The 25,549-nt window shown below is 47.7% G+C and overlaps 2 protein-coding genes across 4 annotated transcripts in view; one reads left to right on the top strand and one right to left on the bottom strand.

Moving 5' to 3' along the window:
* Positions 1–7,892, top strand: part of LOC143367955 (uncharacterized) — a 43,472-nt gene extending 35,580 nt beyond the window's left edge. Inside the window, exon 3 of the mRNA XM_076810231.1 lies at positions 7,314–7,892. Within this exon, the coding sequence (XP_076666346.1) occupies positions 7,314–7,892 (579 nt within the window). The remainder of the gene's footprint in view (positions 1–7,313) is intronic.
* Positions 1–25,549, bottom strand: part of Pxb (putative Hedgehog signaling attenuator pxb) — a 285,795-nt gene that overhangs the window by 165,637 nt on the left and 94,609 nt on the right. The gene's annotated exons all lie outside the window — the stretch shown is intronic.

The following is a 25,549-nucleotide window of genomic DNA, read 5'->3' as shown; positions in this document are numbered from 1 at the left end:
TTAGGGCCCACGTGACTCGCGCTTTCACGTAAACGAGTCCTTTGACGCAGCTCAAAGAAGCATCTCTGATAGAGGGAACCTCTAGAGTCTAGCCTCTAGGGAATCCGTCGACCCTGATGCTCCTACGTTTTCCACCCTGTACCAACATATTTCTACGCAGCGCTAAGTAGATTCTCGGATTATATGCACGCGCGAGCAGTTCGTACGGATCGGTGGGATCACGATTGGACGATAATTCCTGTCGATCGAGGAGCGCGATCGCACCGCTCGTAAGTAGGTCTCCACCTCCGAACTTCATGCATATGCACGATCGCCTTCTTCGGCGGAGCTGGCGTTATCGCGCCGTAAAAATGGTAATACCAGAATGGAAAAGCTTGGGAATCCTGGTGGCGGCGGGGTCCGCTTGTCTCGTCGCGTTACCGTCCCGGCCCCGATTACAATCGAGCGTTTTATCGTCGACGTAAATCCGGAGGAGATTTAGCCGGGAGAAATTAACGTCAGGTGGAGCACGCGAGGCGCGGAGCAAAGTCAATCGAGCAGAACTAGGATTGAATGCGACGAACGAGCCAGGGTTACAGTTCGATCGCTTCCACGAGCTCCAGAACGATCGTTACCGCTCATCGGCGCTGTCCATTACAAGGATCGTAACAGCCGAAAGTCCCTCGGCAGGTCCCGGCGTCGCGTCGCGTCCCGTCGCGGCGTAAAGGAACACGTATAACCATCACGTACGAATTATACTCGGGGACGATCGCGCGACAGCGATAATTCCTGCCGTCTGAGAAGTTTAATCGAAACGTACACTCGCGACGGCTCTGTCTTTACAGCGTATGGAGCTGAAGCAGTGGATCTTGGCGCAGCAGTAACCGTGAGCGTCTGCACGCACCGCTTTAACTGCAATTCCGACCGACTCTCCACCACCCCGTTCACCGTCCTTCTCCGTTTCATCCCTTGTTCCGCTCCCTTCGTCTCGCCACCGTTCCATCGCCCGTCCTTCGGTCGATCGACCAATTATAACGGCCCGGGAACTTCTCGGTTCGAGGCTGTTTTCGCAATTACGTAAACGCGGCTGGTTGGCGAGCGACTCCGGGCTTTATTTCGAGGCGAACGAGGTGGATCGGCACGGGTGTAGGTACAGGGGCGCTAGAACAGCCACCGAAAGAGGAAAGTTTTGTCCTCTCGGCCCGTCCCGGGAGAAGTTCCTTTTGTCGAAGGAATCAAGAGAGCTCGTTACCGATCTGCAGCGCGGAACGATGGAAGTCACTTCGCTGAGAATCGGTCGCCTTACCGGCACAGTTCCCGACAATAGAGGCGACTGTAACCTGGCGCAAGTTTCTTCCCCCGCGAGTCCTCGAAGAAACCTCTCGATTTCCCTTCACCTAGCGATTCTCTGTATGGTAACTTCGTTATCCTGGCTACGCTGCTTTCTCTCACCCTTGGCTCTATCGAGCGTGTCTGTACCGCGCTCTCCGCCTAGCGCGAATCCAGAAATTATTCCATCTTATATATCCTGGGCCGCGGAACGCGATTATTGCGAGACTTTCGCAGTCTCTCTGTTTCGCCGCGATCTCAGCGACGAATCGAGGGAGACCTGGGTACAGTGGAGCCTTTTTCGAAATTTGTTCGGTGTACGCGTGTTTCAGCGGATGCCAGAGGTAGCTGGTACGCGGCAAAGATATCTACAGCTGGGGAAATAAATTTCGTCCGAGCGTTTCCCATTGCTCCCATACGCACGGTTACAACGTCGGAACAAAACTTCTCTGCCGATCCCCGGATCCGTCTCCATCCTCCGCCGTCTCTTCCCCCGGTAGTGATCTATTCCTTAATGCATGTAAATGAGATGCGACGGTTGGCGGGTAGGTACTCGTTGAAATACCGGCGTGGGTCGTCTCTTGGCCCGGGCAACTGCCACGAGACAGAACGGCGAACCAGACGGAGAAGATGGGGCTTGTCAGCGAGAGAAAAGGAGGATAAACGGGGAAACGGAGGGAATTTCGAGAGGAGAACGGCACCGTTAGTGGTTCGCGTTCCGTGGTGTTCCGTAGCGTTCGCAGCGCCCGACGAGGAGGCGGGTTTACCTAACCCGCGCGGAGAATGTATCACCAGGGATGCGAGGCACGGTAAATTCGCGGGCTCGCGCTCCGACTCGGCTGTCCTCGTCGTCGTCGTTTCCCAGCACAATGCAAAGGGCGGTCGTGGTCTTCCTCGTCGTTCACGTCGTCGACGTAAACTCGACGCCGACCGCACGGATAAGGGCGCCAGCAAAGTGTGCGCCGCTCCATTTCGCTGGCCGTCCTTCGCAATGAAAACGCCTGGGCCCGACCATTCGTAATTTCCGTCGACGGTCGGATAATACGGACGCGCAGCCGACCTCGCCTCCCCCGCAGTTCGCTACGCGATCCGAGGATCGTGTTGCTCGGTTTAGTGTTTTGTGCCCTCGTTCGTTTTGTTGTATACTGTACACCGACGGGGACGGTGTCCTTTGGCGGCGAGGGACGGAAAGATGAGATCAGTTGCAGTTTGCAGTCGGGCGAGCAGCACGCTCGGGTACGACGCGGAAGAGGATTTTGGTGTACTCGAGTGGATCGGAAAGTATTCCAACGAAAGGAGCAGCGTTGGCGTCGTAACGCGTGTTACTCTCCTCCCCATTTGTCGCGGAACCGTCTCCTCTTATCGAGACCGATTCGACCAGCCTCGATTCCTGCTCCCCGATCGATTTACGGGGCTCAAGTTTTTTAATCCAGGTAGGATTGGCAATTTGTCACGCTATCTGGTACTTTGCATCGGAATATTTCAATGCGGCGAAGCGTTTCGGGCGTTGTGTTTTGCCACTCGTAAATCGCGAGTATCGCGCTCCTATCTCGATTCCGCGATGCTGCATCGCCCGAGAGTGCAGCAACAAACAATGCCGCCAAGGGGGAACGATCCCGCGTGGTCCAGCCCAGATTATCTGAACCAGAAACCCCTATGTGTCCGTGGAATTTTAATCGAGAATCGAGCGCGAATAATCGCCCCGGAACGCCAAGTGCAACGACTTGGCCGCGCGCAATCGGACCCGCTGCAGCTTCGCTTCCGGCGAGTACCGTTGCAGAAGAATTACGCTTCGCTTGCCGCGTGCCCTTCACTTTGCCGCTGAAACTCTCGCGGAATTAATTCTCAGACCCCGGTCCGGCGTAATTTTCGTACAACACGGGCGAATTAAATTTAAATTTTTCTCCGCCCGGTTATCGTGAAATGTGTCTCCCAAAAGGCGCGCGCTGGCGTATGAACTTTGCGGCGGAGTTAATCGTAACTGTTGCTCCGCCGAGGTACGAAGGAGAAAAAAAATTCACGACTCGCAGCGGCGTTTAAAGGAAACTTTTACGCTAGGCGGAAGAGAAGCCCCGCGCAACGAGAGTCCTGGATAATTATAATTCTATTATATCCCGGTCGTTAGCACGGCAGACTCGTATCATCCATTTATTAAGCGTTGTTCCACCGTGCTCGCGAATTTATGGTACTTCCTCGAGTACTTCGGAACGGTATCGAAAGGCAAGCGCCGCTGCAGGTTACGTTTACGACGAGCTGCGGACTTCTTGCAACCCCCGTCCTTCCCCGATACGTTTCCTGGCCGTGGAAAAAAGACGGTCACGGGGAACGAGGGTCGTAAATCTATCCTCGTTAATTTTATTTCGTTCCTTCCGTTTCACGCTGCCCGTTCGCAGCGAGCGAACGACCGACACAGGGACGAGAGCACGGGACCCGTTCGAACGCGAGCGATCCGCGTGAAAAGCGTGTGTCACACACCACGTGTAAAATCCGGCCATTAACTGCGAGGTAAAGTTGTCACGGTTCGCGTTCCGCTGGCTCGTGGTTCATGCTTTCGTGGAAACGCGACCAGGCCCGCCCGTCCCTTCGAACAGACAGCGCGTTCTCACCGAAACCGCGATGTCTATCGCGTGACGAGTGTTTTTATTTGTTCTATTAAAAATCCCGTGCGAATTTCCCATCTGTCGGTGAATCGATAAAGACTCGGCAACGCGTTGTTCGTAGTCGAATATTTCCGGGGCGAAATAGAGTAAAGTAGCCGAATATGAGACCCATTTCTTAAAAACATCATAACTCTTGACTGAGAACAGTTTCATTAAAAATTCGATACACGTTTTAAAAGTAGAATATGTTTTCTTTAGCAACCTACTGGGAAGTACTATAATAAAAATTCGGTTTCTTCATAATAAAATAAAAACGAAAGTCGTTCAAATACGCAGATAAAAAAATGGGTTCCTAATATGAGACCCAGTTTGTTTCTTCCCGAAACTTATTTTTTCTTTCTTTTTTTATAAAGTTGGCATGTGAAATCTATTTCTTCACTAACGAAGTCTTCGTGGGCCCACCACGCCCATGGAAACACTTTATACGTACACTTAAGCCATTGTTCACCTAGCACATCTGAAGAATAAAGACCTGTGCAAAACAAGCATTCTGTATCATAATTTTCTTTCTTAATCACTTTCATCATTCAGAACAATTTCTTCTTCACTTTCATCAGTAGAACTTTCACGGGTCTCATGTTTGGAAACAATAACATGATAACTACTAAGCAGCTTCGAAATTGAGTCTTCATCATTTAATGATATACAACAGTATTTGTGAAAATCATTATACATTTACCACTTTAAAGGCATTTGTAATTTAATCGAACCACTGCAAAAACTTTCTGCAACGTATTTCAGAAATATGTACTTCCTCGAGACGCGCAATCGATTACAATGCCACTGTGCGGACAAAACAACTAATACGCGATTAGTTAGTAAAGAAATAGCATCGCAATTACATTCAAGAGTTCTGTAGCAGAGATAAGATGGGGTCTCATATTAGGAGAGGTCGTCAAATTCGGCTACTTTATCCTACCTTCTAAAATTACGAATATACCTACGAAGGAGAGGAACCGCTTGGAATCGAAATGGCTGGTGAATTTCATGGAACGAAATCGGAGCGAACGCGGAATCGTTGCGGGGGCTGCATTAACGACGAGCGCATGAAAAAACGATAAACGCGTTTCCATTCCGCGGCCGTTGCCATTGTTCTGTGGCGAGGGCCCCGCGTATCGAGGATCCATGGAAACGCGGGAAACAAAGGGCGGCTTCATAACATTATTCAGAGCTTGTTTATCGGCAGACACTGCATACGGATGGTGATGGATGTGTTTTATTTCGGGCCACGCGACCCTTCGTCCCTGGAGAGACGGGCAAGGGCGCGGTGTAGATTGTGCAGACTGTAGAAGGAAGGACGAAGCAACAGCGAATAAAGCGGAGCATAGGGTGCCACGGGGAAAAAGTTGAGCGGAACGAGGAGGCGCGCGGTGATGGATTGGCCAGGGCCAATCACCTCGTTTGTATCCATTTGCGCCGAATATTGTTCCTAAGATCTCTCGTGCCCCTCCTTTCCGTCCGAAGGCCCGTGTGATTCATCTTTGGCGAAAGCAGATAAGGAAAGACAAAAAAGAAATCATTACCGACCGCTCTCCCCGACGGGACAATGAACGATGACAGGGACGAAAGAATCTGCGACGTCACGACGGCGTATTATCGTTTAATCACGATTAATTGCTGCCGCCGAAGTGGTTGCGCGATCGACGCTGAATCCATCATCGTGAAGCTGCCAAATGCTTCTCCATTCGTCAAGGAAATTAAACGAGCTTACGCTGCGAAGAGAATCAATGGATGGCAGGTCGATTCGTGGTGTTTAGTCGTCTTCGACGGTTCTGGGGGCGCATTGCAAGAAGAATGGGATTTTTTCACTTCGTCGTTTCGAATGCTTGCCGCGGAGTGGCAGCCCGAGTTACATTGGAATAGCTGACAATATTGTGGGGGTGGATGGAAGACTCTCGCGGGACAGGGGGTGCGTCAAACAGGTTGAGAATGGCCTGTCTAACGTCCACGAGGGGGAGAGGGTTGTGGGAGGAAGCGGCAGCAGGGGGCGAATGGAAATAACACGGTGGGACACAGCCGGAAAGGGGGTCTCGTAGTTACCAGTTAACGAGTCGACTGATTGTCTATAAAACTTGCTAACAAACTCTCGCCCTCCCACTCTACCCTCGTTCCTCCGTCGCTGCTCGCTCACTCTCGCTTTCCATTCGCGGCGCCAACTGCCGTTCCCCGTGCGACCCTTATCGCGAGCCAGGAATGGTAAAGGACGGCCTTCTCGAACGACTCCGGCAAGTTGCTACAAATTGGAAAATATAAAATGCAAAGTCGCCCTCCACTGCCCACCCTTCCGCGGCTCTGCTTCCGAGAGGTGAATTGTTAACGTATTACCGGAGTACCTGTCGCGTGCTTATTCGATTTGGAATCCTGGCGAGTCCACTTCGATAAAGAAACGTTAGAAGCGCGGAGCACGGGAGCGGCCACCGTTCGGACGAGCTCGAGTATCGTTTTTTAATAAAATCGAATACCAGCGCAGGGCCCTTGGACGGGGAATCCTCGCCGTTCTATTTCCCCGCGAGCCACTTCGTAAACGCCGGAGACTCGGGCGGCTGCAAGTGGCAGGGTAAACATCGAAGAGCGGGGCGAACGACGGCGCGGAAAACATTTATATCGACGCGATCTCGGGGCGAACGGAGAAGGAAGGAGGCTGATCTCTATTCGTCGGGTAACAAGGGAAGACAACGTCGAGTTTCCACGGAAAAAGTCTAAAAAGCGCGTGAAAATTCACTTATTCAGCGCTAACGGAGGGCAGGGAGGCTCGAAAGTCGACGGGATTCTTTGTCACACCGCCACCCCCGCCGTTCTTCCCTTTCGTCTGCGCCAGCTTGCTCTCTCCCTTTCTCCGCGGCGAATTCATGCAAAGCACTGCTTTCACGGTGCGGTAATTTCATTTTCGCAATGAACTTACTGCCTCCCCTCTTTCCCTCCCTCGTCGCTCGTCCTCCACTGTCATTTCCCTCTTCGACGCTGCCGCCCCCGACCGTTGCGAAGGTGAAGGGGGTATAATCATTTGAAAGTGTGAAAAATCGGATTTTTTATACATATTTTCGTAGATTGATGTTTTATAAATATTATAAAACAAGTCCGATGTAAAAATTCGGAAAATTGACGAAGTTATAGGCATTTGAATGAAACAATCCAGATAGCATGAGCAGTGGTTCGGCCGTTCGCGTCGCAGGTACTTATACCTAGGGCTAATTACCCCTGATTAGGGAACCAGCACATTTCGACTACACGAAACAAAATATATAAATTACATCGGAGATGGGGATAGCAACACGTTTGCATGACTATTAGCATCTCCTCCATATGGTGGACCCATAAAAAAAAAAATGCGTTGGACATGCGCAGAAGCGTATAGGAACAAGGCTACGTAATTTGAAAAACAAAACCAAAGGGCTTGGCGGAAAAGGACACGGAAAATTAACAGCAAAGTTAATTGACGAGCTTACGGTTTATTATCGGAAGGCAATTAGGAATAGCTGTAATTCCATTACACAGATGAAAAGAGGAATTTGGGCAACTTTCTACCATAAAATTTCTACGGACAATAAGCCGCAACATCAAAATTGTCCTGCAGGAAACGGTTCCTGGTGTTCATGGCAAAAGGCGAAAGCTGAAAACAAATTGCATGAATACAGACATAACCCTGCTTTAACGAGAGAAGTTATCGAAGCAATATGTCCTATTTATGAAGAACTGAGCAGTGATAATTTATTGGAACCATGTCTAGACGGCTTTACTCAGAATAGTAATGCAAGCTTGAACGCGCTCTTCTGGAAAATTGCTCCTAAAACCATCTTCAGTGGTGCAACAATAATTGAAATAGCGGCAATCTTCAATGATGGACATAAAAGTCTTTTACAAATATTGGACAGTATGAACATTAAAATCGAAGGCAGAGGATCATCACCGCATTACTTTGAGTAAGATTCGAGCGCATGAAGCCACTAAAGAAGCCAGAACTGCTAAACGATTGTCAAGAATAGCTGCTGAAGAAAAGCTTCGTCTGCTGAAGGCTTACTTTATGCCCATGGAATCGCTGATCAAGTCTGAGATACGAAAAATACAGTTTATCAGCAAAGCATCACAGTCAAAACTTTAAACGCTGTTTTCTCGCAACTATATTTTTCATTACGGTGGGCCTAAAAACTCGCGCTACGTTCAAACAATTCACTTCCAATTTTTGCGTGCAGGATCGTAATAAGATTTCACATCGTCCACCGAGGGCTTTTTTTATTTCGATTCCCCGTTTATTATTTACAAAGAAGAAAGGTGGCCTTTTCTCTTAGAAAAATGTAACTTTACCTTTGATCTCTCACCATTACGTTATTTTTCAAAATTTTCAAAATCGGCCCTGTTGGACGATAGTTATTGACATACTTTATAGGAAGAATTTATTGTTTTTTAATTCAGGCACGACATACAGCTGTTTTTACGCCCACCGTTTAGCCGTCTAAAATCGAGAGACTTTCGGATATATACCCATAACTTCCGAAAAACAATAGTTTTTTAACTGAAACTTTTTCTTTAAGTAGTTCATAATACTATGTGAAGATAGTAAAAAAACGGGAAACCTTCATCAAGCCGTTGACTTGTAAAAAAATACACAAAATTTACACATTTTCCGAGGGTGCAAACGGGTTTACCCCTTAAGCGCGCAGTCTCAGTTACACTGTCTTCGACCAGAGAGTGGACGACAAGGATGCTCACGGACTCCTCGAAAACCTTGCTTACTCCAGCCTCTTCTGGTTTATTCATTTTTTCGCGATAGAAGCCCGAACGGCACGGTAGAAAATGACTGGCTGCTGCGTGGTGGAAACCAGTTTCTGGGTCGAATTTGCGGGGTCGAATTAATGTAAATTCGCGTAATCGACGCGCGGTCGATGTTTTGTTTAGGGACGATTACGCGTATCGATTCCGAGCACCGAGGATAATCGATTTCGTATAATTATAGCGGCGACGATGCGCTTGGGGAATGCAAAGGATAATCCGCCTATGGAGCTCCGCGAAGCCTCTCCTATCCAATTTGTTTATTAATGGTATTACCGAGACGTTTCCTCGAAGCGGATACCTGTTTCTACCGACCATGCGAAAGACTTCCAAGCCCTCCCTGTACCTGCTCGATTTCCCTTAATCGCTCGGCGAGTAAATAAGTAAAAACGAACGGCGGGCGAGGGGCTCGACGGGGAATGGAGCCGTGACGCTCGGAATCGCAGCTAATTCATTATTCTAGCCTGCATTCAACGGGGACCAAGTTTTGGAGGGCGATATCTTCACACTCCGGCTGCCACGAATTCACGGCGCGGCCGTGTATTTGGAAGTTGCTCGAGCTCAGGGCAGATTTACACCGACGTACACGTGTAGCCGCACGTACACGCGCACGTACAGGCGAAGTCGATTACAACACCTCGGAGAATCGAACTTTAATCAGTTATACGGTTGAACGGCTTACGACTAATCTCGCGCTTAGCTCGTTATCGTGAATCGACATCGCGGACTGTTAAGTTCCGCGACGTTTGACGGAGAAATACGGAGCAGGAAGTTCGCCCGTGTTTCCCCGCCTGTTCTCACGTACGCGGCCCGCTCCGGAGCGATAACAACCGGCAAAGTTAAAACACGACGGAAAGTAGTTCACGTTAACGGAGTTGCCGCGTAATCCCCGGATCTCGCGCGGTACACAACCCGCGAGATATCAATTGCCACGCCGGTGGATGTCAAGCTGGAGGATAGTTGGCAGTGACCGTTGTATCGAAGCCATCGAACCCGTGGCTGCGCTACAGCCCTTAACGCGTCCACTGTCTCGTCCCCCGCCGCTTGCGGATATTGTTTATTTGTCTGACAGCCTAGAAACACGGCACGACTGACACAAATACACGGGCGCCGTGCCGGCAGGAACGTGGCCTGAAAAGCGAATCGTTGCCGCTTTGCCGGTGCAATCGCGATGCAACACCTCTCGTCGAGCGACGGACAAACGAGCCACAAAACACAGAGAGGCTTGGCTCGGGAAAATTGGTCGGTGGCGGAAGGAAAAAGGGCACGGGGGAGGAGGGAAAATAGGAAAAAGAACGGCGGAATTTAAAGAGCCGTGAGCCTCAAAGGCACCAGCCGGGGGGTTGTTTTACATGGTAATTCTTTACCGCTCGCCCGAGATAACTTGCACCGGGTTACACGGAGATATCCAGCCTAGCTGATGCACTCGCGGCTAGACTGCTATCATGCAAAATTATGTTAACGAATAGGATTAATTATGCGCGGGTATCGCGTGCACGGGCATTACCATTTCTAATTGCCATCGCGGGGCTTGGATAAGTGAAAGCTATACCGACTTTCCATCGGCTTCTCCAAGAGCTGCACTTTATTATCAAACCCGATACCCTTAAAGTCGTTAGGTAGGCGTCGGGGAAAGTCACTGGGGTTTACATTCACCCCTCTCTTTTGGAGATTTTCGCCGGAACGTTTCTCAGGAGATCGAGAACAGAAGAACCACAGGAATCAAGATACGTTCTTTCCTTCCTTTCTGCTAAGAATATCGGTCCTAACGTAGCTTCGCGCTCGATTAGCCGCGTCCGACGTCGGGAGATCTCTGTCCGGGTGTCTGATGGAGTTTAAATCTTTTAACAAAATACTCCAGACCGGTGCGCGATCCTACATGAGTTACGACAACGCAAGGGTGGAAGGGGTTGGGGGATGAGCGCCGGGTTAATTCACCGCGATATTGTGCAGGAGTGCAAAGTTGGTGGTTACTCATCAAGTATGCACCATCCCACACGGCCGACACCTCATTCCTGAAGGTGAGAGTGGTGGATATCGAGCAGCCAGGGTTAGACGAGGGACAGAAGGGGTTGAGCGAGCTGAACGCGTTCGATATACGAGAAGAATTCCCCGCTAGTACATTTCCAACCTCGGACCGTAAACTAATTTTGCAAATTGAAAATTCGTATTCATCGAACAGACAACGAGAATGTAGAGTAAGGGTAGGTAAAAGTTCGCACTATGCGAAATTCATTGTTAGAGTTGTGGTAGTGGCCAATGGTGATTGACAATCAATTGTCAATCACGGTAGAGTCAGCAGTATCGAATTGTGTAGCTGTGCTTTGTTTTGTTATCGTACAATGCAGTAAGTAGGGGAGGCCGGGGCTAAAAGTTCCGATTTCGATAAAACATAAAAAATGACTGGAAAATAATGTAGTTATTCTCTTCACTATTGACTAATTTCTTGTTAAATTTATTATATCTTCTGATTTTACGCTTGTGTTTAATATATTGTAATAGGTTTCCCATAGAAAGTAATTTATTTGTGGCTGATCGAAGCGGAACTTCTTACCCCTATATGGGGCAAGTTGTTATCGCATTGGGGTAAGTTGTTACTATGATATAAGAGTTGCCTTTTAATGAAATATTTCATTTTCTAATGAAATAAAGCAGAATTTTATTAATAATGGTTATTTATGAAGGTTCGGACCAACAAAAATGTAATATCTTTAAAAGAAAACCAAAAGCGACAGTTTTTATTTATCTTTACGCATAACTGCGATCGAAGTCGTGTCCCTTTCCGCCTTTCATTCATATGTTCGCATCTTAAAGCACAGCGGAAACAATTTATACATTTGCGGTAGGTCTGTGACGATAGCACCCCCAAATTCGAATTTTTGGAAAAACTCAACGGCATTCGTTTGTCCATCGTTTGCCCACGTTTGCCCATAAAAAATTTTCGTTTGCCCACCCTTCAAAAAAAAATTATGGCAAAAAAAAATTTTCATCAGCACCCCCATGAAAACATTTTAATGATTTGTCGGTGGGAAATGATTGTCCTTCGTTTGCCCACGTTTGCCCATAAAAAAATTTTTTTTGCCCACCCTCCAAAAAAAAGTTATGAACAAAATAAAAAATTTGTCTTCATCACCCATCATGAATGCATTTCAATTTTTTAATAGAAGGATACGAATGTACCCGACCTGGCCACGTTTGCCCACTCTCAGATTTCATTTGCCCACCCTCCAGAATTTAAATAAAAAATAAAAACCGCGAAAAAATGGGTATAGATGAAGCGATCGCGTTAAAGTTCGATTATTCTCGAAAATATTATCAAAATCGTTCTTTCAACGGTGCAGTTCGTTAGTTTAGATGTAGAAGAGATTTGCCCATCCATTAATTTCGTATGCCCACCCTCTAGAATCGAATTATTAATGAAGATAGCCAAGAAGTGCGGTACCCGTTAAAGCGATCGCGTTAAAGTTCGATTTTTCTGGAAAATATTATCAAAATCGTTGTTTCAACGATGCATATCGTTTGTCCAGATGTAGAAGAGATTTGCCCATCCATTAATTTCGTATGCCCACCCTCCAGAATCGAATTATTAATAAAGATAGCCAAGAAGTGCGGTACCCGTTGAACCGAATACCTTTCCGTTCGTTTTTTCCCGAATGAATTATCAAAATCAATTGTACTTACCGTAAAGGTTGAAGGTGTTTGGTGACATGTTATCCAAAAAATGTTGCACACACTTCTTTCTCACTTTATTGGAACGACACTTAAATTTGTATCGCTCATCGAACACTTCACACTTTTCACACATCTGCAGCATGTGCAGAATATCACCAGAGTGGTTTTCTAGTCATTTTTCACTAATTACCGCAATGATATCGCACAACGGAAAATAATATAATCTCACAGTTACTTCACAAACCGTAAATGAATGCACGGTCTTGCAAGAGTTGCGTCCGAACTCTGTAGACCGACTGACTTTCGTGCGTCGTTGGAAGGAATTCGAGGGTATCGCAGACATCTGTTTACGTTTCGGCACGTTCGATGACGACACGCAGTGTTGATACCCTAAAGGGTAGCAGCGCCGAGTGCCACTGCCGAAACGTAAACAGATGTCTGCGATACTTTCGAATTCTTTCCAACGACGCACTTCTTGGCTATCTTTATTAATAATTCGATTCTGGAGGGTGGGCATACGAAATTAATGCATGGGTAAATCTCTTCTACATCTAAACTAACGGACTGCATCGTTGAAAGAACGATTTTGATAATATTTTCTAGAAAAATCGAACTTTAACGCGATCGCTTCAACGGGTACCGCACTTCTTGGCTATCTTTATTAATAATTCGATTCTGGAGGGTGGGCATACGAAATTAATGGATGGGCAAATCTCTTCTACATCTAAACTAACGAACTGCACCGTTGAAAGAACGATTTTGATAATATTTTCTAGAAAAATCGAACTTTAACGCGATCGCTTCACCTGCACCCTTCTTTTCGAGGTTTTTATTTTTTATTTAAATTCTGGAGGGTGGGCAAATGAAATCTGAGAGTGGGCAAACGTGGCCAGGTCGGGTATAATCGTATCCTTCTTTTAAAAAATTGAAATGCATTCATCGTGGGTGATGAAGACAAATTTTTTATTTTGTTCATAACTTTTTTTGAAGGGTGGGCAAAAAAAAATTTTTTATGGGCAAACGTGGGCAAACGAAGGACAATCATTTCCCACCGACAAATCATTAAAATGTTTTCATGGGGGTGCTGATGCAAATTTTTTTTGCCATAATTTTTTTTTGAAGGGTGGGCAAACGAAATTTTTTTATGAGGAAACATGGGCATACGATGAACAAACGAATGCAGTTGAGTTTTTTTAAAAAATCGAATTTGGGGGTGCTATCTTCACAGACCTATTTGCGGCGGGGCAAGTTTTTACGGTAACAACGTGCCCCAAGTCACGGTAACAACTAGCCCCTACCGACACATGTAGCAATTTCAAAGACTATTCTGCTTATACATGTATTCAAACGATAAACACTATTACACCATGTTCTTAAATGTCATTTGATCCATAAGAACGATTCAATCTATAATATCGACGTTAAATAATTGAAATAGACCAAAAAGTAATGATAGAAAATTTTTTACTTATCTGGTACGCGACTAATAGGTCCTTGCTTACAACCACATAATTCGCTGTCGCGGACGCTATTAAAGTGGGCGACAGAGTGGCGTGATCAACTCACACGGAAAAAATAATTTAAAGTACAACGCTCTTTTTATTTTGAAGATAGAGCCGTCGGAACAACTTACCCCCGGAACTTTTAGCCCCGGTCTCCCCTACTGAATTCGTTAGTTCTGATGTAATATACTCATTTTTAGGAATCAATATTATTCCTATTAATTTATCAGTAAATATTTTAATTCATATGTCGTCTGAAAGAGATGAAATTCAAAAGTGCTAATAGAAGTTTTAAATTCTCCTCATAGATAACAGGATTGATTAAACTATGGAAAATAATGCAGTGGGGCGAGAGTTCGGATGCAAACTTTTGCCCCAAAATAATATGAAGGGTTTTATAAATTCATTAAACTTATTTTATTTCTAATGTTTGCTAAATTAATAAAGAAAACTGATTAAACCGACTATAAGAAATAAATCTGAAATTAATTATCAATCACAAAATAAATTTTGAGTTTATGATAGTTGAGCCACGCTGATATCAGCTTTTCATTTTTTTTATTAATTTTTATTCCACAATATTTTTCCAAAATCCTTTTTAATTAACTTCTTGATTAAATAATCAATTTGACGTAAATGAAGCAATGAAAAAAAATCTGAACGCAAACGTGCAAATAAATAATTAGAAAAGTAAAAAAATCCCCAAAAATTACGTCTACTTCTGAAAAAGTTTGAAAGGAACATAAGAAATCCTTGATTAACACAAAATTAATTTTAAAGTATTAGTCGTTTTGCTATATTACCACACCTATTGCATGTTGGAAAATAAAACAGTTTTGTGGAAATTTCTCGTTCTGTTCTTTCACCCCGCAACATGCGAACTTTTGCCCCACATGTTGGGTAAAAGTTCGCATTTGACACTTTTTGGAAATATTTATTTTATATAAGTTGCGACAGGTAAATTTACACGAAGTCTCTGCCTATCGAATAATAAGGGATAGTAGTCATTTCTCACAAAATGATATGTGCTATCAGTCTAATACCAAGGATTTTAGGGAGGTCTAAACTTTAAGTGCGCACTCTAGCCCCACGATACTCTATCTGGAATATATTTTCGGGATCGAGGAGGAGTCGTTGAACTTCGAGATTGAATGTCTCCTTCGCCCTGATGTGGAGAAATTTTCAACTAGCTTCCACCCCGCGGAGAAATGATCACGAGGTATCGTTTGCAGGAAACAGGGGATCCTGAATAGGCCCTTGATTCGACCCGAAACAGCCTTTATAAATAATTCCTCTCGCTCTACATATCCGAGCCGGCTCCGCTGCTTAGCCCCTCGCGCTTCACCCCCGGCGCGCTCTCGCCGACAGGGGTGACGCGGAAGTTTTCGAGGAGCATGACTTATGTACACGGTGATTTTCGAAGTCGACGGAAGGGCGGCGAAGAAGACGGCAAGGGTGAGAAGCCCGGCGGCGCCAAAGTTTCTGCGCGACGATGCTGCATAAAGTCTCGCCCCTGACGTCGGGCTCCATCGACAACGACTTAATGCACGTCGATTAAGAGTTCCCGGAGCGAGGCAGCGTCTACAACTATTAAACAGGCATGCTAGACAACCAGGGAGGGCTCGAATGGCGGAAGAAGATCGTTTTACAACAGCGATTCTCAGCGCGCCGCGCGATCCAATTGAATTCCCCTGGCGAGTAGAGAAGACCGAAACGAGCCAGGCAGGCGTGGGAAATCCGTTGCTCCTGTGTCGCCGGCGAGCTGCTCCCTGTTTTTCGCCCGGCGAAAGAAGATAATTCCGTTTCTATATCGCCGGGAATCGACGCATGTGATCATCGTGCACGTAGCTGCCGCTTCGAAATGCCAGTCAGGCGAGCGTGTTTCCCGCCTGCAGGCGACATTGATTATTCGATAAGAGGAAAAAAGGCGCCACGGTTTATGAGATAATCCTATCGACCCGTGCGTCGGTGGAAGGAAGACGGTAAACCCGGGGCAGGCTCCTCGGCGAAAAAGAAGAAGAAACGAAAGGAAAGTTTGAGGGTAGGAGGAACAATATCATAAGCGATTCGAGGCACGCTCTCTTCCCCCATCCTCCCACGACTCGCCCCTTGCCACTCTGCCTCCAGAAGACTTTCATCTTTCGTCTGACCTCTCTTAATTCCTCCAACGCTCATCGAACACGCTCTCTGTCCAAATGACACCTCTGTTTCTGCACCTCTTAACGGAGATTCCGAGACGACGCCCCTCGGAATCGACTTGCAGCCACTTTCCCGGCTTTAAGGCCGCCAGCCGAATCCCCGCGAAGGGAGAGAGTTGCGAAGGGTTCGGGGATTTTATTCTGATCACCGACCATTCCTCTTCGACGCTCATCCGTAATACAGTGGCCCCCGTTCGGAGTGGAATTCGAGCCGAGAGAAATGCCACCGGGAGACTGTACGCGATGGAAATGGCAATTTTCGAATGAGCGCTTTTCAGGGGCCGTTCGAGAACATCTCGAGCCCAGAAACACAGCCGCGGAAAGTGTATAAAAATGGGACTCCGAGTGAATCTATTCCTGGGTGGATCGCGGGATAGAGAACATTCGGAGCCTTTAGTTTCACCGAATTATTCCAGAATATTCCTCGCCCCGAATACGATTCCCACCATCCGAAAGCATTCGCTCGGCTGCCAGAGATTTTCGATAACTTTGGGTCGTCATAGAAGCGACGCTTTTTCATTCCCGCGAAACATATCGAGACCCCGGATCCTCGTGGAAGCCTCCTAGACACATATCGCGTCCCCGATATTGGCCGGCTCCATTACGCCGAGGGGATACGTCCGAAAGGTAATCCAGGGTGCAACCGGTGCAAACTCTCCCAAGTATATCCGTGGCTCTCCCGGCGAAAGATACGGGAAACCTATACGCCGTAAATCTTCATTCTCGACCGTGCCGTTTCTGCCGTCATTGTGTGCAAATGTATCCGCGGACGGAGTGTGACGAGCTCGTAAACGTTCCGTATACGAGGCCAGAACGCATACGAGATGCGCTCGGCGCCCATTCGAATCCGCAATTTCGAGGGGAGGTCGAGGAGAATACGCTCGGAATTTCCGTCGTTCCGGCGATATAAAATGCCGATCGATCGAAGACGCGTTTAGAAATTTGTATCACGGAAGACAACCGTGCTGGGCGTGTTCGTGTGCCTTCGTTTCAACGGCGCGACGCAGATCTGATTCTTGCGTTGCGTTGTGGATACAGGAAACTGCATTCAGATGACTTGTCAGACGCTTCAAAAATGTTGTCTCTTAATGTTACATCCGAAGCTTGTACCTATGCGTGACGTGGCAGGTAAATTCGAGGGAAATGGCACGCAGAAAATATGGACTTCGACAAGCAACCAATTACATTGCGACATGAATGCGACCGACACATTGAAAATGGCAGCGTGTTTAAAATTTGTCACGTGCGCTCCATTTTTCATCTCTTTCATAGGTTGCCTTTCCAATTCCGCTGCTGCAATCGCGATCCTCGTGATTAAACCTTAATCAAAATCCACGTTTAATAGATTAACTGCCCCGCGATGGAATCCTGCCGTATCTCGGTACAGCCAGAGCTATTAAATGGCCGCGCGCGGAGCGGGTAATCCTAAGAGAAACTGCCGTTTAAAAAAGTTGCCGTCGGCGACAGAGTTTACGTCTGCTTTGTGCCACAATTCTCGAGCCGCATAGTGAGCTCGCGGGGACCGAAAATGTAAAATTACGACTCGTCTGCGTGGGAGATTGAGATTCTTGCGGGCGTTACGCCACGCGGGACAAGCGTGACTCGATAAGCCAGATGAGATTTAGTAAACTACTTTGCGCGGGATGGCGGTGTGTACAAACGACATTTGCCGGGTACGCGTGGAAACAGGGTAGGTACGGAGGAGGGTGGCGTGTATTTTGCACGGGCAAACTGATAGGGTCGCGGAGCTTGAAAAATATCCCGCGCGGGGCGACTTTGAAAAATATCTGGTTAACGTGTGTCGGAGGGACTGTAATATGAACGGGGCCGTCAAATATTTGTCGTATATACTTTTCATTAAAACAGACTGATGGAAACGAGAGCAAACAACGGCGAACGCCGCGTTATTTCGCGGATCATGCAAACGCGGACAATGGCGGACGACCGTCGAGTCACTTCGCATACGAGACTTTAAAAGTGTTTCATCCGGCTGGCCGATTTCGCGCGACCACGCGCGACGAAAAAGCTTAAACGGATAGCGGCGTGAAAAGGAGCAAAGTCGCGGAAAGAATAGGGCCCGGAGTGTTCCAGTCGTCGCGTAAATATGTATTTACGTGTGTAAGCCAGCATGAGAGAGAAAAAAGGGAAGAGAGAAGCGCATAAAGGACCTCTCTCCACGGGATATGTAGGATACAGCGAAGCGTGAAGCTTGAAACTTCGACACGGCGTTGTCGGGTGTACGTAAGAAGATGCAAGCGCGTGGGGAAAGGGAGAAGGGTGATAATAGCATCGGAACGTCTGAGGAGGCTTTGGGCGGCGTAGGGGTGTTAGAACGCGAACGACCAACATGCATGAGCGACCGAAGAATCGGGAAAGAGGGGAGGGAGAATCGGAAGCCGCTATCTATCGGGATACGGTAGTCAATCGATATTCTAGCCGTCGGTCCGCACGCCCCGCTGGAGCTGAAGCAGGTACACGTAGGTATGCCACCTCTGTGCCCTCCGTCTCCATTTTCCGCCCTATTCCACCACCCGCGCCTCCCTGCGCCAGCTGTCTTCACCGTATCTGGACGCGTTCTATGTTCCCCCCGCGTAATATCGGCCCGAAAGTCGATAAGAACAACGCGACGGACATATTTTACCACGCTGCTGGACAGCTCCGTATTCCAGCGAAATTAAACATTTTCACGGCACGCGGGGCGGTTTCTCCACCCTCTCTCCACGCGCAGGGATATCACGAGGCTATTCGACGAACGCTGCCTGTTCTCTCGCGAGTCCAATGGGGCTGTCACCCGTTCGATAAGAAATGCAAGCGTCGGCGCAAGACACAAGAGTTAATTACTGAGTGTGTTCGAATGCGGTGATTAATCGCCGCGTTAATTACCGCGAGTTAACTCGCTGCGTTATTCCTTGCACGGGTTCATAATGTCGCCTGAATACGATTACTCAGCCCCAGCTGTGCGGACAAGATCTCCGAGGAACGAACGCCGCTGCTTTTAACGCTCGTGTCGCCGCACAGTGGGAAAATTTTCCGATTTTATGGCCAAAACCACAAAAATGAAATTGTTGAATTTTACAGAATTACTGCAAATGTCAATTGAAGAACTATATCCATTTTCGTGGTCAAAACTTGAAAACTTATTTTTAATATATAAAATTCAGCACTTTTACGTTCTGATATATGAGGAAATAAATTATCCGAAAAACAGCAGTTACAAAAATTACGAACGATAAAGATTTTTTAATTATTTACATTTATACACTTAAGCCTATGCAATTATATGCCCTTAAAACTAGTACTGAGCATTTGATGCTCATATTAGTTCTTCAATTGACATTTGCATTTATTTTGTCGAATTGAAAAATTTATTTTTGTGGTTTTGGCCATAAAATCGCGAAATTTCCCCACTGTGCGCCGGGTGAAAAATCTGAATGAAATTTATCCTGGCCTCTCGGAATTATTAATACCATCCACTTTGTTTGTGCTTCCACGAGGCTGAGCCACCTTGGCAAATAGTAGAAAATACACGGTATCCAGTGTGGAAAGAACTGCCACGTAAAGTTTCCCCCGACTCGTGAGAAACGAATTCGCAGTTGCCATTCGGTGTAAGCTCCCAGAACGAAGTAACGGAGCCGTAGCAAACCGTTTTATGCTTGGCGGAGGAAAGCTTGGTTCTTTGAGGACGCGAACAGCCGCTTGCCTGTGGAAGAAGCCTTAAGGATCGGGGTTTACGGCGTCGCGGTTGCAAACCCCCTTGCCTCGCGAGGACCACGAGGAGTCGCGCGCGAGCATCGCCCTAAACATCGAAGCGTATCGCCGACATAATCCAGCGAGACAAAAAGATCGAGCACTCCTGCTCCCGCGAGGGATCGCGGATGGGCAGGAGGAGGAGGAGGAAGAAGGAACCGAGGAGACCAGGGTGAAAAAGAGGACAGAGAAAAGGGGGCGAGTAGAAAAACAGGGGGAAGAAGCAAGGTGGTTCCAACAGTTCGAGGGGTAAGACAACCGAGAAAGAGAAAGAGAGTGTCTTTCCCCGTGGGTCGTCGACGAAGTGGGAGTGACTCATAAAACCTGGAAGCATGTGATTTCCCCCAGGAGGGGTAGTGGCGGAATGCCGTCTTGTTCCTCCTCCCTTATTCTTCTTTCCCTTTCTTCTACTCCCGCGTCATCCTTCTGTAGTTTCCTTAGCACATACGCGCGCACCGCCTCGCTTCACGGTTTTCCGTTTCTCCAGCAAAAACACCGCGACTCCTGCTATTTGCCCAAAGAAAATCTCTTTCTTACATACCCACGGACAAAGTCGAAGTTTCTCATTTGGCTCCTCTATCTGACGCGCCCTCCGATCCCGTGGGACAAGATCGAAGAATTTAAATGTTTTTTCGACGGAACGAGGTGCAAGTGTGCCTTTGAGACACTCGGGGTGCATAACTTTACGACTATCTCGACGTAAGCGCGAGTTCCGTCACCGGTGGCAAAAGGACAGAAATTCAACGCGAGCAACCTAAAAGCGGTGCAATTTTTCCCGAGTCGTTTACGCGCACTCACCTAGTCGATTTGCGAATCTTGGGAAACCAGGTTAAAGGGTCCCGACCGTATAAGAGCGTTTTATGACGCGGAGTATTTCGTTTGGAGCGCCAGCTCGTAGTGCTCGTTCATCCACCGCTCGCGAACTTCGTTTTAATGCTAATAAAACGCTCGCTAGCCTAATCGTCTCCCCTCCGCGAAGCTCTGGGGAACCGACTGTTTCCCAGATTTCTGCTGGCGCGTTGCGTGCCGACCGATCGTTCGTCAAACGATCATCGGCCGAGCGTTTAAATAATCCGTGGCGTTTGAGTCGTGAAATTTGCATCGATGCGCCGGTGGCCAGTGGAATTTTTGCGCCGCGTAAAATCCTACTCGCTTTTCACATCGATACACTCGCCGCTCGATACACTCCCGATTGAATTTCACCCCCTCCCCCCCCCCCCGAGCGTACTCCGACGCACGAATAAATTAACACCGGACAGAAATCGCCGGGTATATTTGAACGCGCCGCGACAATTCGTCCGCTGTTACACAGAAACGGGAGGAAGAGGAAGGAGCGAGGTAGACGTCGCGCAGATCGCGGTTGTCGAGCGAATAAAACGCACCCAGGGAGAGAGGACGGGAAAAAAAGGAGACACGTGGGTGTAAAGCAGAGCGCGGCGCAACGATTCAGAACCGTGAAATGCTCGCGGGAACCTGAAGCGGCGCGATGTTTGCAATTAAAGCCGATTAAGCGCTCCCTCTTTTCTACTCAATTCCCCGAATAGTCTCCCCCATAAAAGGCGGGAGGTTTCGCGCGCTATCCACCACCATCGCCATCGTTGCCGGTGCCCTTCCGCCCCGCAGCCACCCTCGGTCCCTTTCAGGCCGACAGGCCGACATGTATTTCGAAATGGATGCAAATTTACTGTTGCGTACCTCTTGCTCTCCCGGGGGCGAAAGCTTTACGCTTTAACGATCCTTCGCCGCCCCCTCCCCCCGCGCACCTGCGGAACGCATTAATTGTCCGTCGTTTTCGAGTCCGCGGGATTTTCGTCTCGCATTAAATGTAAATCGGATTTCCGACTAACCGCCGCAAATTACTTCCCTCGACCCGCTCTCTGACGTGCTTAAACCGAAACGTTTATCTTTATGTAAATAACCGTCCCCTTTTCTATCTTTCTCTGCCGCTCCGTCTCCCAACCCCTCCTTCGGAGAATCGGAGTCGCGAGGCGAATCGAGGACGTCCTCGCGACATTCCCACGATCGAATTGAATTAAACGAGGAGGAGTCTGGAACTCTGGATGGATCGGTTCGATGGTCGGGAAAACACTCGAGCTCGCAGCGGAGGTTCTCGCGCATCGTTCCGAGGATTTAAAGCGGCGTGTGTCGAAACACGATAGCCCCGATGTCCGACACGGGCTGGATGAAAAGCTGGCCTGGTTGCAAAGTTTCTGGACGATATACGCGCGGGGGTCGTTTCCGTTTCGACGTCGCACGGATGAAAAGCTGGAAAGTTCGATCGGCGCTCGCGACTTTAGCCGTGCAATTCCTATGCACGTACACGGGCGAGGTCCGCGCGTGTGCGTTCGCAGGGCGACGTATAGGTATATCTGGCGACAATGCTCGCCACCAAATGTCGGTGAAGTACTTTTAAGGAGCGTGGAACGAGCACAATGGTGTGAAAGGAAGAAGTTAAAGCGCCCGTACTTCTACTCGCCGATGGATGGGGGAGAGAATCGATGCGAGCGAAAGATGCCCATTTTCTCGCGACTGCACCGAGCTTCCCCTCCCCCCCGGGTTTAGATCCGATCCAACAAACAGAACTTTGAATTTTTGCGACTGGATCGCAGAGAAATGACCGCTATCTCCACCGCCTAAGGTGAATGACCCAATTTCTGCTCATGTCCCCATTTCTGATCATTTCGTATTTTTCTTATTATTATATGCGTTACGTTTGTACTATAGTTGCAACAAAATAATTCTAAATTATTTAAACATTTACGCGTGTGTTGCAGGAGCTTGTGTCAATGCATACATCGCTATTTTTCATGAGCAGAAATACGGACATTTAGAGCATTATATATTTAATTACAAATTACTAATAGTTAAACATCTTGAAATATCTTTCTTAAATAGTTTTTGAATTGGTTGATTTATTATTAAAGAATTAATCAATTACTTTGCAAATTTTCATCGCAAACAAAGTTTTTACACCTTCTTTATGGCTAGTTACCTCTTAAATGAGCAGAAATTGGGACATTCACCTTATCTCTCGAAGCGTTCCAGCGGAATGGAATTCGGGCCGGAAGCTGGGCGCACTCTTCCGTTCGACCAGCCGTCAACGGCGCGCTGAATATCGGTAAATACTCGAAAATATTGGCGCAGCGTCGGCTGGGTATCGATAAGGCTGCCGAAACCGAGGTTGACTCAATTTCGCGGAACTTGCCGTAGTTCCGTAACACTTCCTTCGCTCGATCTACAATTTATCGTCTTCCTAATACAGTTGCGCATGCACTTAACAAGTTCGCAGACAGGATTTGCATACATCGGCAGAGGGGGAGGGGTACCACGAGCCTCGTACACCACGAAACGGATTCCGCGTACGTGTACACGTGGCTATAACACAGTTCTCTCTCGCGTTCCCGTCGGCATGACGGAAATCGGTGACCGTGAGAAAGAGGGTAGAGGAATGAGGCGAGGCGGACAGAGAGCGACGGGGGCAAATAAACGACACTTGGCTGCAGGAGGATGGAACGCGCATTGTGCCGCATGTTGCAACCGCATGCACCGGGACAGAGATGCCCCGGTGCCAGCTCGTTCTCGAGTTTTCAGATTGCACGGAAGAACAGGGCGGCTGGAAAATCGGGATAGTCGCGGATATGACTGGGACGATTTACAAGCGGCCCCGGCGCGTATTAACGTCCCCGTTTCTATTATTCAACGGCAGTAATAGAAGCGGAATTAACAGAAGCCCTGGGGACAGTTGACCCGAGCGTCGCGATTTTCAGTCTCTGGCACCCTCGCGCTCTGGCTTCTCATGGCGGTCTGTTCGTGGAATGGTCCGTTCTTTAATGCGTGAACGAATCAATCAAAGGGGAAAAGAATTTTGACGGTGCTCGACCACCCCGATTCGCGCTGCAGAGCTGTTCATCGAGCCAGCAGGAAGGTTTGAAAGAACTTGGGATGCGCGGCTGAATTTACGATAAGCGGAGCATCAGAATGGCCACGTACGCGGCCGTTGGTGATTTATAAGCGGCACGAACGGCCGCATCGTCGCGAGCATTAACGCGTCTCGTCCGTTATTTAGGGACACCGATAGAATTAATAGAAACGTTAACCGCGTTGCCGCGCGTTCCGTCCTGCTACATTTACGCCGTGATTTCCCATTACTTGACACTTTGTATATCTCAAGTAAATAATGGCCGATATAATTTCACGATCATTTACGCGGCCGGAGTTAATTGCCCAGCGGCCACTGCCTCGGATAATTAATAAGTACAATGAACCGCGCTCGCCAGCTACCATGGGCCCTTCCCACAAACAATCAACGGTATTTAATGCGCTTTTCTGGATATAAAGCTCGCAGATGCGTTTCGCTTTATCTCCTCCTTGCAAGGGAAACGCCACTAGAATCAAGGGTAGCCCTTTGCTCGTCACGGAGAGCCGTGGCGCAGCTTTGTGCCGACCACTTGGCCACCTCGATTCTTCCATTGCAACTTTCTCGAGGAGTTCGCCACCTTCTTAGCGCACGAGCCCCCAAAATTGCGGAGTTCACCCTAGCCGGCTACTTCGCCAACTTCCCTTCCTATTCGTTTTATTAAAAGATACTTTCACCTTTTAAGAAAAGGGACCAAAGCGACGACCTAGCGAATAGTAAGAACCGCGAACCGTAAGAACTGTAAGAACTATTACCAAATGATAGTCCTAATTAAAAGAAGTAACTTTTTCCTGAACATTTTTTTTCTATCTCCTACAGTTTGCGAGTAATAACACAAAATATAAAAAAATCAAGGGTTAATTGCACCCTCTGGGAGTGAATTTGGGCAGCAAACGAAATTGTGTTGTACCCAGGAGAAAATTCTCTAAATATTTAGAGAGTTTCATAATTTTGTGAATTTCAGGGTTCGGGATCTTCCCTTGTCAAATGTATGGGGGTTGAAACTTGGTAACCCGACATACATGAAAATGGTTACTCCTACGAAAAAAACTCATAGGATCTTTTTTGTAGAGAATTTCCTAGGCTATAAATTGTATAATAACTGTTTTTGTCGCAAAACTGCTAGATAAGGAGATATTCGTGAAAAACTGTTGTTCTTTTTCAACCCTCTGTAAAAATTTTAGCGACAGTCAGATCGATGGGGACTTTTAACATATTGTTTAAACCGACCAAATAAAGGCCCATACCAAAATTTAGCTTGGTGGGAGTTATTCCGAAGACAGATCCTAATTTCACTGGACTAGAAGACGGATTGGATTCTCTTTCTTCCGACCTTCCATCCATTTTTCCATACACGTTCGCCTGGCCCAGTGAAATCAGAATACATTCCTCGAAGGGTATAGCTATCGACAACACGTGATCGAATATATACGCCGTGTCTTCTGATACTTTTTCCAGTATTCCGATGCTTGGTCGCGTACGGTTACGCGTTACAGGCTAGACCACCGTGAATCGGCTGAAGGTGTTGGTCGGTGGGTGTCAGGTAGGGATTGCAGCGTGTGCACGTTGCGCGCTCGAGGATGCGGCAAGTAGACGCGAGATACGCCGGCTATAAAACGGTCGCCAAAGAGTGTGTGGCGGGGTCGGCGTGCTCGCGAGCATTCGCGAAGAGGGATACACGACGAAGCCTCACGGGCCATTTCCCAGGAAGCCGTGCTCGGGTTACCTAGCTACGTCCCATGCCGACGCCGACGTCCCTGCTCCTCACCCTTTCCCGCT

Source organism: Andrena cerasifolii, chromosome 4, assembly GCF_050908995.1.
Source record: "Andrena cerasifolii isolate SP2316 chromosome 4, iyAndCera1_principal, whole genome shotgun sequence".
Taxonomy (NCBI): Eukaryota; Metazoa; Arthropoda; class Insecta; order Hymenoptera; family Andrenidae; genus Andrena; species Andrena cerasifolii.
The sequence above is the reverse complement of the archived record's forward strand: the minus strand, read 5'-3'. Positions and strand labels throughout refer to the sequence as shown.